Source organism: Lupinus angustifolius, chromosome LG03 (genome assembly GCF_001865875.1).
Source record: "Lupinus angustifolius cultivar Tanjil chromosome LG03, LupAngTanjil_v1.0, whole genome shotgun sequence".
In the NCBI taxonomy this organism is placed as follows: domain Eukaryota; kingdom Viridiplantae; phylum Streptophyta; class Magnoliopsida; order Fabales; family Fabaceae; genus Lupinus; species Lupinus angustifolius.
The window spans coordinates 11,925,664-11,939,614 of NC_032011.1; the positions used below are offsets into that span (position 1 = coordinate 11,925,664).

Sequence of the window (13,951 nt, forward strand, 5' to 3'; positions counted from 1 at the left end):
TAAGAAAATGAAGGTTACAATAAAAATTAAGGTTTTGATTGAGGAAGATCATCCTACCGAAAGGAAAGGAAGTAAAGTTTTGGTTGTATTTCACTAATCATCAGATAATATCTAATATCTAACTATACTTATAATTACTATTGTTGAATGTGGTTGTTAAAAAATAATTGTCATAATGTTAGTATCGCACTTTAGGTAATTTGTGCACCTGTAGAAGAGAGAGTTGGCGACACAAGAAAAACTATAGACGAAAAATCAGGAAATATATCGAGATATGATTTATCTTCTGATACTGGTGTGCTTTGATGATTGCAAGAGTTGGTGTCCTCTGTTTTATGGTTCTTTTGGTGCTGTTTGTTCAGCTTTGCGGTGTTGGTTCCTTTAGTTTTTTCTGTTGTTGTTGGCTGTAGTTCTGGTTTGGATTGTTTTGCTGCAGCAGGAGGTATCTTGTTCCTTCTGTTTGGGGTTGATTTCCTCTTTTGTGGGGTAGTTTGAATTTTTCTTTTCTTTGTTGCAGTCTACCTTGTTGTGCTTTTCCTTTTGTTTCAATGAAAGTGGATCTTTAGAATCCAAACCTTATTAAAAAAAGATAAAATAATATAAGACTTGGTTATTATATAATAATTTAGTTTAGATGATTTTGGAGGGTATAATTTAAATATTAATCCTAAATATTAGATTATGCAGTTAACAAAGATATCACTCATGTTGAAGTTTAATCCCCAATTTCATCAATTAGTTATACCTTTATGTGAATCAAGCAAACCACCTTTTTAATTGAGAGGAGAAAATTTTGTATAGAAATATATATAACATATCATATTTGAAAATAAGTATATTTTATGATATTTGATATTATTATTTAAAATAAATTTAATTAAAATTAAAATATTAATATTAATATTAATATTAATGTATTGTATTTCTATTCAGTTTGATGTTGAGAGAAGTCTTTGTCTCACTTCAATATCCCTCCCTTGTTCCACGTTCTACTCACACACCCCTAGTCTCATTTTCATGCCATTTCACCTCTACGTTTTCATGGGTCCCACCCACCGAAACAGAAAGGTATAAATAAATACAAAACTTAGCTTTTCCTTCTCCTTTTAAAACAAAATAACAACCTCTTCTCCCCATTTTTCTCCAACACGTTGTCCAAGTTGTTAATAGCTAAGTTTTAGCGTGAGCTATGTTGAGTAGCAAGCACGTTCAAAAGTCATATATTGAGGCACACATGCAATGCAGTTTGGAACAAGGAGTTTGTTTCTAGGGTTCATGATACTAAAGCGGACATAGTCATTGTCTCTCTTGTTAATATATATGATGATGAATCAAGGGTACGTGTCCAATGCTTCTGTTCATTAATTTTCTTCTTTGCCAGGTACGGATTTAAGTAGCTTTTATTGCTTACCATGATAATCAAACCTTATCCCGGGTTTTCTAAATTATAGTTAAGGTGACAGACTCATTTAAATTGTGCACTGTCTTAGTGATGCTGCCTTGTCTTAGTGATGCTGCCTTAATATTACTGTGATTGTTGCAACCGCATCACACCGTACTTGTGTTGTCATATTGAATTACAATGATATGGTCGCATCGTACATACATTTGAGCTATATCAGATTCAAAAATATAATATTTTTAATTACAAAGAATTTACGCCATAAGGATCGCAACGGCAAACGCAGTAGTGAGAAGCTCTTTAATAAATATTGTGGTTTGTTTTACTCACTGTTAGTCTGTTACTTTCTTAAACTATCTAAGAGCATCTGCGTCCCCATTGGTGAACTCATCTTTCATGCAAATGAACTAACTTCATACCTTCTAGTGATGCAAGGGTTCTACCATTGGGGGTGCTTGAATGATCATTGATCAATTATGTCATTCTTTCTATTACGTGGTCACATTGTATATTATGCTGTTATGCACTTATGCTGTTCTGAATTTCAAAATCTTTGTTTGAAAAGGTAATAAAATTTGTCACTAAATTGATAACATCTCTAAAAATATAATTCCGTAAAGAAATTGAAAAAAATGAAATGAATATGATTTTGAGATAGCAAACCTAGATATCATATGATCTTTTGTGTACTTGGTTTCTAGCAATTACTTATTTTCCATTTTGAGGCTATAAAGTTAGATTATTATCACCAATTCCCCAATATAGTTTCAGTTATGGAGTATGCTTAAGAATCACTATACTGGTAAATAACATTAGATCAGGACACACATTTTAACATTTAATCTCATTGTCCCTACTTTTATTATGTCTAGAACTTATGTCTTACTAGCTAAATGATGACATTTTAGAAAGGAATTAAATTCGGAAAGTGATAAATAAATGTGTCCATTGCACTAGATAACGAGCATTTAGCACCCTTATTGTTAATGTTTCTTACTTTTTATACTGTTCTGTTCCTCACAGTTGAAACAAGCATGTTTTCAATTTCTTTCTTATCTTTCGGAACTGCAGCCTAACATACAAACCGATTTTTAGTTCAATCTTCAATGTCTTGTATAACCAGGGAAAGTTCTCACAACTTTTATTCATGTCAGGTCATTCTTATTTAATCAATCACTCACATTCTCCACATTCAACTGTTGCAATTGAAGACTTAGAACACTTCAAAGGTCCACACGTTACATCCTTGTAAAATGGCTGAATGCAACCAGGAATTGGAGATTCTAGGTAATTGTCTAGATAGGATTTTCATTAAGAAAGAAAGAAGCTCAAAAGTAGAAGATTTATCAAAGCAAACCAACTCATTATCTGAATATGAAGACACCATACAAGAAAAATCACCTAGTTGTAGCTTTGAAGAAACCATTGCCCTAATGGCATCAATAGAAAACAAACTAGAAATGCCTAAAAATTTGCCTGGTGGTATTCTAGTAGATCATATTTATGTAGTGTCTCCATATGATCTCAATCTGTTTCTTTTTGCACCTAATTCAAGGTTTCGGAAAGATTTGGCAGAACTGCAGGGAACAACAAATGTAGAAGAGGGTCCTTGGGCATTGAACCCTAAAGACATATCTTGTTTGAAAAGAGTTGTTACTTATACAAAAGCTGCTACAAAGTTAGTTAAGGCTGTTAATGCCACTGAGGAACAAACATATATTAGAGTGACTAGAGAAGAATTTTCTGTGCTTTTTAGTATAAGCATGCCTGAGGTTCCATTTGGAAATAAATTTAGGATTGAATTGCTTTACAAGGTAATGCCAGGAGGGATATCTTATGGAGATGTGTCCTCACATTTTGTGGTAACATGGGCCATTGTTTTTCTACAAAGCACAATCTTGAAAGGCATTATAGAAAGAGGGGTTCAACAGGGAATGAAGGAGAGTTTTGACCAGTTCTGCAACCTGCTTGCTCAGAATTTTGAGGTTCTATAAGCACATTTTCCAGATCCTAATATCAGGCCTTGAGGTAAATTATATTTATTATTAATTGAAGCTACTTTGTAGTAAATTTTATTGTGGCAATTTTTTTGTTTTTTTGTTTAATTATGTTATTCAAAATTAAATGACTGTTGACATGATAAATTTTTTTCTGAATATTATGTGATAATTTTTTTTCTGAATATTAAGTTCTTGTTGCAACTTTCCTTAGAATGGTATCCATTAATAAATAATAATGTCAATAGTATGTTTGTTAAGGCAAAATTTATCTTCAATTACCAAGAGTCAGTTGGTAGAGCTACGAACATAAAGTATAATGTTCGAGTTAGATATTCTTCTTTCAAGTAATCTATTAAGAGAGTTCCTATAATAATGTATACCACTTCGAAGGATTTGACATTGATGAAGAGAGTTCCTATAATAATGTCTGTTAAAGTAAGGAAGATGGTGCTACTGGGAAGGTTCCTATAATCCTATTGGCGTTGTTCTTGCTTAGATATAGTAGGAAGAATTTTTTATTGAAGATAATCAAGTCTATGGCTATCGAGAAGACATGGGAGATTTGTCCAACACATCCAACTATACTTGCATAGTAGTATTGACAGATGAGGAAAGACAAAAAAGATTATTGGCAAATGATACTATCTTATATTTGTTGTGGACGAAACACGAACTCACAACTTCATTCACTCCGCCCTTAACCATCAAGCGACTTTATAATTCCATTTTTTAAATTTACGATGGGTGAGACTTCATTCACTATGAAACACGAACCCACAACCTCATTCACTCCGTTCCTTAAACTCCCACACATACTGAGTAGAAGTGACAAAATTTTCCACAGTCCATCCAGATCTAAGAAAATTAAATTCATTCATTTGAATAATAAATTTAAGTGGATAAAACTCATAGATAATTTTTAACTTCCATGGTTTTTTTAAAATTTATAAAATATTTTTAACATAGGAAGCACATGAATTTATAATTATAAATATTCACAATCCAATCTCTTTGACTATTAGATTCTTAATTAGGAGATTTTAAAGTTTTGATTATTGTCGATTTTGTTTTAACTAATTCATCAATTTTAAAAATAATTTATTTGAGACCTTGGAAAATGTAACTATAAAACTCGGGACGAGTACAACAAAAAAACAATCAGGAAAAAAGGAAAATTTATCTCAAATTATGTGTATCCGTCGACGCAATCATCAGGTGTCGTCATAGCCAATCATTGGCTCATCAACACAATTGGGTTATTTCCTTTATACTATTTGTGAGAAGAACAACTTTATTTCCTTTCTATACTACATCTATCATCTCCTAAACTAGGGAGGACGGTCTACAATAGTTTCTTTTCTCTCATCCTCAATTTATAAAAAACTAAACTCATCCATTAATTAATTTTATAACAATTTTTCATTTTGAACTATATAGTTTTGATTTTCCTATTGCACCTAGGATTATGTATGAACAAGATAAACTCTTGTGAGACACTCTAAAAATATATATTATGTAAATTTAATAATTAAATATTTAATTAAACAAGTAGATATATAAATTATTCCATTCAATTATCGAATGTAGTGTTTTAATACAGACGACTGGTGTACTAATATCTTTCACGGTTCATAATCAACTCTCGATCTTAGTGTTCTAGTTCAATTGCCATATTATCCAAAATTGGCATAAAGAGATTTTCTTTGTTTTATCCTAAAATAATGTAATGGCTACTCCAAATCATCTAGAAGAGGCTGAAATTCTTTTCATTCTCCTCTTAAAATGTGAAATTGATCATACATAAAAAAATTTTAATAAGAATGTATTGAATTTATTGAAACTATAGCTATATTAGCTAGATTAGAAACATTTTGTTTCTTATTATCATTTGTTACAAATTATAACATAATCCATTAGAAAATGGATGTTAAAAGTGCAATTTTGAATGAGTTAATTTTTTTTTGGTACAAAAAAAAATTAACTCATACAAAATCTTATGAAGAGTTATATGTCTCAAAATCTCATGATTTTGAAGATGATTGTCATCCTGATCATACATACGAGCGTAAGAAAGCTTTATATCTTCTCAAACAAACACCTAGAACTTGACATGAGAATCTCACTTAATTCCTAATGATCAATGGATTGGAGAGGAAGGGTGGATACTATGTTTAGAAAATCATATAAAGAAGATTTCATTATTGCGCAAATAAACATATTTTTGGTGCAAGTAATGAATCTATATGATAAGAATTTTCTAAGATGATACATAATAAATTCGAGATGAGAATGATGAGAAAACTGAAGTTCTTTCATGAACTTCAACTAAAGCAAACAAAGAACAAGGTGTATACCCATAAAAAAAATACACTAAAGAGCTTCTAGAGAAGTTTAAGATGGATAATTCCAAACCAATGAAACCTATGCACCCTGCATCCATCCTGAACAAAGATGATAGAAGTAAAAAGGTACATAGAGGTATGATATGACCTTTCTAATTATAATTACGTCCATACTTGATATCATGCGAAGTGTTAGTCTATCTGTTCAATTCCTAGTTTATTCAAGGGTAACACATTTATTAGAGATAAAGACAATGTTACGGTGTCAATTTTAAGAAAAATGATTAGTACACATTAGTTGGAACCAGTGTGGTCTTGTTTTCAAGTGAAAAATCTTTCTATGGAACCATATTATTAATCTCTTGTTTTTCCTTTATGTTTTCATGGATTACAAATAATTAAATTTGGGAAGCATAATATATTATATTCATCCATGCTAAATCACTTTACATCTGAAAAGAATTTATAAGAGGAAAGTTTTCCAAATGCATCCAATACTTTTTGCAACAAAAATATGTTTTGATTTGTTAAATGAAACTTGTTCAATGACTAAGCTCATCCACACGAATTATTAATTTTAGAGACAATTCTATATAGTTAAAATTGCATCTAATGACATATGTGTGCAAATTCAAGTCATTACGTCTAAGACAAAGTGTGTGCAAGTAACAACCGCTTCCAAAGACATTGACTATTTCATTTTTAATGTAGTATACAATGTTCTAATCCAATAATTTGAACTCAAATAATTGATATGCACAATTATTGTGAATGATTAACGATTCAATTATTAAATGATCTATTTCTTGATAAGAAAAACTTAATATTTTTGGAAAGAGAAATTTTTTATTCTCTAACAAACTTGCAAATGAAGAAGTCGAATTGGTGCACACATCGGAATAATTACAAAATTCATATGGGTAGTGCATTAAATCTTTATTTATTCTTTGAAGTTATGATCAAAGAGAGAAGATATAGATATATTAAAGAAGAAGAAATCAGATACAAAGAATCCAACATAATTAATGTGAAATCAAACATTGTTCAAGACACAACAAATTTCAAAATTACATTTTTCTAAAGTATCAGGACTCAATAGAATTAATACATTGAATGTTTAATCCAAATGTGCACATTGTAAAGCCTTACAAGATCAAGAGAGTACAACAAATGAAGAAAATACAAAAACACAAATATAGAATTAAAAGAGAAATTTTTGAGAAATCATTCTTCTAAAGAAATTCTATCTATATATAATTCTATTTAAGTATATTCTAATTTATTTTTGAAGAGTGAAAGAAAACTAACAAATAGAAAGTTCTATGAGTTTACGACCTTAAATCTTAAAATATTTTCTTAGTAATGTTAGAACTACATATTATCTAAAAAAGTTCTAAACCTACTAACACGAAAAACAGAAGCAAAAAGGATTGAGTCACCTCCCACCATTGATGTGTTTTCTAGCAAGCTTCGGACTTCGACTCTATAGAGTGATTTTGATGTTCTTCTAAGCTCTTGCTCTCACCCTTAGATGATGTTGGTTTTCTGAATGTTTGAGTAAGCTTAGGGACCCCAAAATGTTTGAATTAATAACCACATAACCATCAATGGACAATATTACAATTAATGGTAATTGATTGATTCCGACACTAAATGTATATTATATTTGGTATGAAATCGCTTGCTTAATGGACTATATTAATGGAGATTATTTCCATTGATATCGTAATTAATATGCAAATATTCTTACATTATCTCACTTGGTCCATATAGCTAGGGATGGCAACGGGCACGGGCAGGCGTGGGTAATGTTTTCCCGTGCCCAAACCCGCAATATTTGCGGGTACCCGTGCGGGTAGATGGTATTTGCGGGTACCCAATGAGTTTTTAATTTTAATTATATAGTTATATGTAATAATCAATATGGAAAAGTTATTGTTACATGAATAATATGATAAATTTATGATCATAGTCAAATATGTGTAATTTATTATGAAATAATAATAAAGTATATGATATATAATCTTAAAATAATAATAAATATATATAAAAATTTAACTAAAAACTAAATATATAAATTTGCGGGTACCCACGGGCGGGAATCACAAAACCCGCTCCCGCCCATAAGCTATTATTGCGGGTACCCGTTACGGGTATTTCCACGGGTACCCACGGGTCGGTTTTTTTGCCATCCCTATATATAACGAAGCATTTAACCTAAAAGAAACAAAATATATGAATTATGACGATAAGTTCTCTATGAGCTGGTATTATCTTTCATGTATTACAATATTTTAAGTCTATACTAATAGTCTTTATTCTCTAGTGAATCAACTATATGTTTATTCTGGGTCAACGCAAATGATATTTCTCAATAAATTAAAATGAAAGTGCACAACTATATAAGAAAATATCTAACTGAATGAGAATTTATTGAAAAATAATGTAATCATACAACGAACAATTATTTCCCTGAACCAAGTCCCATGTTTTTCCCCTACATGATCCTTGAATTTCTTTGGTGGCATGCCTTTTGTCAAAAGATCGACAATCATCAAAGCAGTGCTAATGTGTTGGATGACCACTTTACCATCCTTAACATGTTCTCTTATGGCCAGATACTTAATGTTGATGTGCTTACTTCGACTTCCACTTTTATTATTCTTAAAACAACTGTTGAACTGTCATAGTACAACATTAGTGGCATATAAATAGAGTTAATAACTCTAAGCCCAGATATGAAACTATTCAACCAAACACCATGAGATGTAGTTTCAAAACATGATACAAACTCAACTTTCATTGTGGAAGTAGCTATCAATGTCTGCTTGAAGCTGCTCCAAGACACGACTCCACCAACTAGCATAGAAATGTATGATGAAGTGGATTTTCTTGAATCCATACAACCATCAAAGTCAGTGTTAGAGTAGTCAACCACTTCCAATTCACCGGTACATCTGAACATAAGCATATAATTCTTTGTTCCTTGAAGGTATCTCATAAACTTATTTGCAGCTTTCCAATGGTCAAGACCTGGGTTACTCTGATATATACGTAATACTCTAACAACATACGCAATGTCGGGCCTGGTACAAACCTGAGCATACATAAGAGTTCATATAGCGGAAACATATGGAATATCCTTCATTCGTTCTCGTTCAAGGCATTCTTTGGACATTCATCCAAAATAAATTTGTCACCCTTCACAATAGGTGCTACACACTATGAACAATCTTTCATCCAAAATCTCTCTAGAACTTTGTTGATATAGGTCTCTTGAGAAAAACCCAAAATGCCTCATGATCTTTCCCTATGGATCTTAATGCCAATGACATAAGATGCCTCACCCATATCTTTCATATCAAAGTTCTTTGAAAGGCATTGTTTCACCTCATATAGCATTTATTATCGTTAGTTGCTAATAAAATATCATCCACATATAAAACAAGGAAATATATCTTACTCTCACTAATCTTTTGGTATATACATTGATCCATGGCGTTCTATTCAAAACCGAATGAAGTGACGACAACTTGGAACTTTAAATACAATTGGTGGGGGGCTTAGTTCAAATTGTAAATGGATTTATTGATTTGCAGACTAAATGCTCACCATCTCTATAAGAGAATCCTTCATGTTGTTTTATGTAAATCTTCTCCTCTAGATCTCCGTTAAGGAAGGCTGTTTTCACATCTATTTGATGTAGCTCAAAATCAAAGTGAGCTATTAATGCCATAATCGTGCGAAGAGAATCTTTCCTTGATACAAGAGAAAATGTATATGTGTAATTGATTCCTTCTCTTTGACTAAACCATTTGGCTACAAGTCTTTCTTTATATCTCTCGATGTTACCTTGTGAGTCTTTCTTTGTTTTAATAAACCCAATTATACACAATGGCTTTTACACCATCCGACAACTAGACGAGGTCCCATACTTTATTAGTTGCCATAGAGTTCATCTCCTCAATCATGGCCTTGTGCCATAAGTTAGATTCTTTGGAACTTACAGCTTGTGAAAATGTTTCAGGATCATTCTCGCTCCAATGTTGTATTCTATTTCTTGTAAGTACACTTCATAAATACTAGGAATTGTTGGTCTCCTCACCCTAGTAGATCTTCTTAATGTTGCATCATTTTCTTGGGGAACTTGTTGTTCAACCAATTGCTCAATTGGTTGTTCAACATTATCTTGATTAACAACTTGATCTAAAGGATCAATATCATTTATTTGTGGAACTTCAATAACTAGTTGTCTTATATATGTTTAAATTTGAGGTATATGCATGACAATCAGTCTATCACTTGAAGTAGAAGGTTGAGCTTCATTGTGATCCAATGTAGAGATTGAGTCATGCAGCTGGTCACTCTCATTAATCAAGTCATCCTCAAGGAATTTTGCATTTCTTGATTCTACAATCCTAGTATTGCGAGACGGACAATAGAACCTATAACCCTTAGACTTTTCGGCATATTCAATGAAATACCCACTAATAGTCCTAGGATCTAGTTTATTTTCTTGTGGATTATAGATTCTAACCTCAGACGGGCATCCCCAAACGCGTATATTCGCAAATTGGGTTTTCAACCTTTGAATAACTCAAAAGGCGTCTTTAAAACAATCTTGCTTGGAACTCGGTACAATATATACACAACTATCTTTAGTGCTTCAGTCCATAAGAGTTGAGAAAGTTTTCTGTTACTCCTCATACTTCTCACTATGTTCATTAAATTTCGGTTTCTTCTTTCCGATACACCATTATGGTCTGGAGTACCAAGCATAGTGTATTGGGAAACAATCCCATGTTCTTGAAGAAACTTCACAAATGTGTCAGGTTCTTGTCCATTCTTAGTGTATCTTTGATAATACTCACCACCTCTATCTGATCTCACTATTTTAATTTTTTGCCACAATAAAGAGGAATTTTCCTTCATAATACAACATTTTGACATAACAGTAACATTCATGAAGTTATAAGCAACGTTATTTTGTAATGTAATTGAATAAAGACCATCAGACAATGTATCACGGCCACTAACTTCAGATTTATTAAATAATGTAAAGCCATTATCCAAAAAGTAAAATCTATAACCATAGGACATAAGTCTTGAAACTGAAATTAAATTCTTCGAAAAACTAGGAAGACAAAATATATTTTCTAAATGCAAAATAAAGTCACTGATTAACACCAAATTGTATGAACCAATATCCTCCACAAGTGAGCTCGTCCTCCCTCCTGAATAGATGAAATGCTCATTTCCCACTAGCTTCCGAAGGTTTTGTATACCCTGCAAGGTATTTGAGACATGGATTGTAGAACCAAAGTCAATCCACCAAGTATTATGACCAACATTTGTTAGATTAGATTCATAACATACAAACAAAAGTTGTCTACCTTTCTTCTCAAGCCAAATTTTGAACTTATAGCACTTTTCTTCATGTTTCTTTTCTTTTTGCAAAAGAAACACTTCAACTTTTTCATAATATTCGATTTGATAGAGATCTTGCCTTTGACTTTGGCATAATCTTTCTTCTTCCTTTCAGAGAAGGTCATGTGCACTTTCTCACCCTCTTCCATAGTCAGCCTTCCCTCTTCTTGAACACACATGGTCAAAAGTTCATTAATTGACCATATATCATTATGTGTGTTATAAGAAATCTTAAATGAACCATACTGCTAGGGTAGAGTGCACAAAATGAAGTGAACCAGAAAGGTTTCTGACATATCAACTTCCAAGGCCTTCAATTGAGCTGCAATATTCCTCACATGCATGATATGACCACGTACACCTCCCAAAACGGTAAGCTTCATGGATGAGAATTGCCTGATAATGGTACTTGCTGAAGCCTTGTATGAAGTGGAAAATTGTTCGTCTATTGCTTTCATTAAGAGACAAACATTGTCATACTACTCAATAAAACCCCTAATTCTAACAGATACTTTGGTCTTTATGAGCATAACATAGAGGTGATTAGATCGCTTCTACTTTTCATAGAGATCAACCTGATCTAGGGTACTCACCTCGATGATTACAAGTGGTTTCAGCTTTCTTATGGCATAATCAATGTCCATACATCCCAAATGAAGGAGAACTCTTTCCTTCGAGACCTTAAAATTATAATTCCTGGGTTCGGGAACATTAACTTTCACATTAGGGAAACTAACAGGTTGACTAACTACAAATTGAAAAAAAATTAACAACGTGCTTAATAAATTTGTTTTGAAGAAAATAACTATATCATGTTTTACCAATGTAAATCATATTTCCAATGAATATAGAAACATAAAACTTGCTTGTTGACTAAAGTTATAATTCCATTATATTCATGCAATGATGAAAAAACTATCAAAATATGTTATGTTTCCTAATACTTGTGAGTTGATTAGGAAATATAATTTGATATTTTATCGTAATTAAATATACAAAAATTTAATAAAATATCATGTGGAATGAATTTTATTTGACCATGTATAGTCAATTACAAAAGTGTTTTATATGACTAACACAATAATTTTTTTCTTTAATAATTAAAGATGTTGTGGCTACTCTTTAATCAAAAAAGTAACATCATATTGTGAATATCACATGAAAATACATTCATATGAAGTATGTGGAAAACTCCAATAGTAATAATATATATAAGCCAAAGAAATCATTATCAACCATCAGCATATAACAAAACAATTAAAAATATTCATAAACTAATATGACTTAAATTAGTTATTTTGTTTTTTTGGTCAACAATCCACAATCATATACTTTAGGAGATATACCGAAAAGACAATATTTTTGCCTTATAGATTTTTTTCTTACTCTAATAGAAATTAAGAGGCTTGAGATAAGGTTAGAATTGCAGACGAAAAGAATACTAGCATTTTGGTGTAACACATGAAAAAACATTATCCTCCAATGAAGAACCAAAAAGAAATTTATAAACAACGTAAATTAAAGTGATAAAATTTAAAAACAATACAAAGGTAAATCAGTTAGATGCTCTGATACCAAATGTTAGAACTAGACATGATCTAAAAGAGTTCTAAATCATACGAACATGAAAAGTGGAAGCAAAAATGATCGAGTTACCTCCCGCCATTATTGCGTTTTCTAGCGAGCTTCGGACTCCAACTCCATAAAGTGATTTTGAGGTTCTTCTAAGCTCTTGCTCTCACCCTTAGATGATGTTGATTTTCTGAATGTATAAGTAAACTCAGGGAGCCAAAACGTTTGAATTAATAGTCACATAACCATCAATGAACAATATTATAATTAATAGTAATTGATTGATTCCGGCAATTAAATGTACGTTATATTTGGTATGAAACCGTTTGCTTAATGAACCATATTAATGTAGATTATTTCTATTGATATTATAATTAATATGAAAATATTCTTTCAATTAAGTGATAGACTGTAATAATCATATATTTCATATCTTAACCTAACAAGTTGAAAAGGATAACTAGAAACTCTTTTTAAGAGGATAGATCAAACACCAAAACTCTAAGTATTTGCATACGGCAACTTCAACAACTAGATCTAATCTCCTAGTCCTTGAACAGAGCTTTTTAAGTCAAGCGCACATGCTTGAAACCAGTGTTGTGAAATCCGAGCCGTACGTCAAACCGGGAGAGGTCTCGTATTAGGTTTAACCGGTTTAAACGTCCAATTTGACCGGGTGATTTCGTACATAATTAATAATTTTTATTTATAAATATATAGTTATATATAAATGTAAAACTTTATATAATTAATAATTATTAATAATTATATTGAAATAATATCTCTTTATCTTTTTTTGGACCGTATTAAAACAAAATATTAGAACATTGTCCCATTTTTTTTATTTTTAAGTAAGCCGTCCGGTTTACTTCTCAGGTTAATCCGGTTTAACCGGGTTTAACATGGTCGGACTGGATTTTTTCCGGTTCAAAGTGGTTCAACTCTCATTCGATTAAGACGACAAACCAGAACCGTTTTTAAGTCCGGTCAGCGGTCAGACCGATCGGACCGCCCGATCCGGTCCAGTACTAACAACTGCTTGAAACTATTTATCTCAATCCCGTGTAAATTAAGTTCTAACTAGCTCGTATAATGTCTTGACACGACATAAAGTATAATTATATATGCACATGTGCTCCCTCATGATTTTTGTTTTAATACTTTTTACTATATTAGTATGGATCCTAATAATGTTTATAGATCACTTA

General features: G+C 31.7%; 1 protein-coding gene across 1 annotated transcript; it reads left to right on the top strand.

The window, feature by feature from the left end:
* LOC109343386 (C2 and GRAM domain-containing protein At5g50170-like) lies at nt 1,281-3,479 on the top strand. The gene is made up of 2 exons (XM_019581631.1): nt 1,281-1,381; nt 2,557-3,479. Exon 2 carries the CDS (start codon nt 2,656-2,658, stop codon nt 3,394-3,396), a length of 741 nt encoding a protein of 246 aa, XP_019437176.1. The 5' UTR covers nt 1,281-1,381; nt 2,557-2,655; the 3' UTR covers nt 3,397-3,479.

Coding starts and splice junctions, on each gene's coding strand:
- LOC109343386 (XM_019581631.1), top strand. CDS start 2,656: ATGGCTGAATGCAACCAGGAATTGGAGATTCTAGGTAATTGTCTAGAT.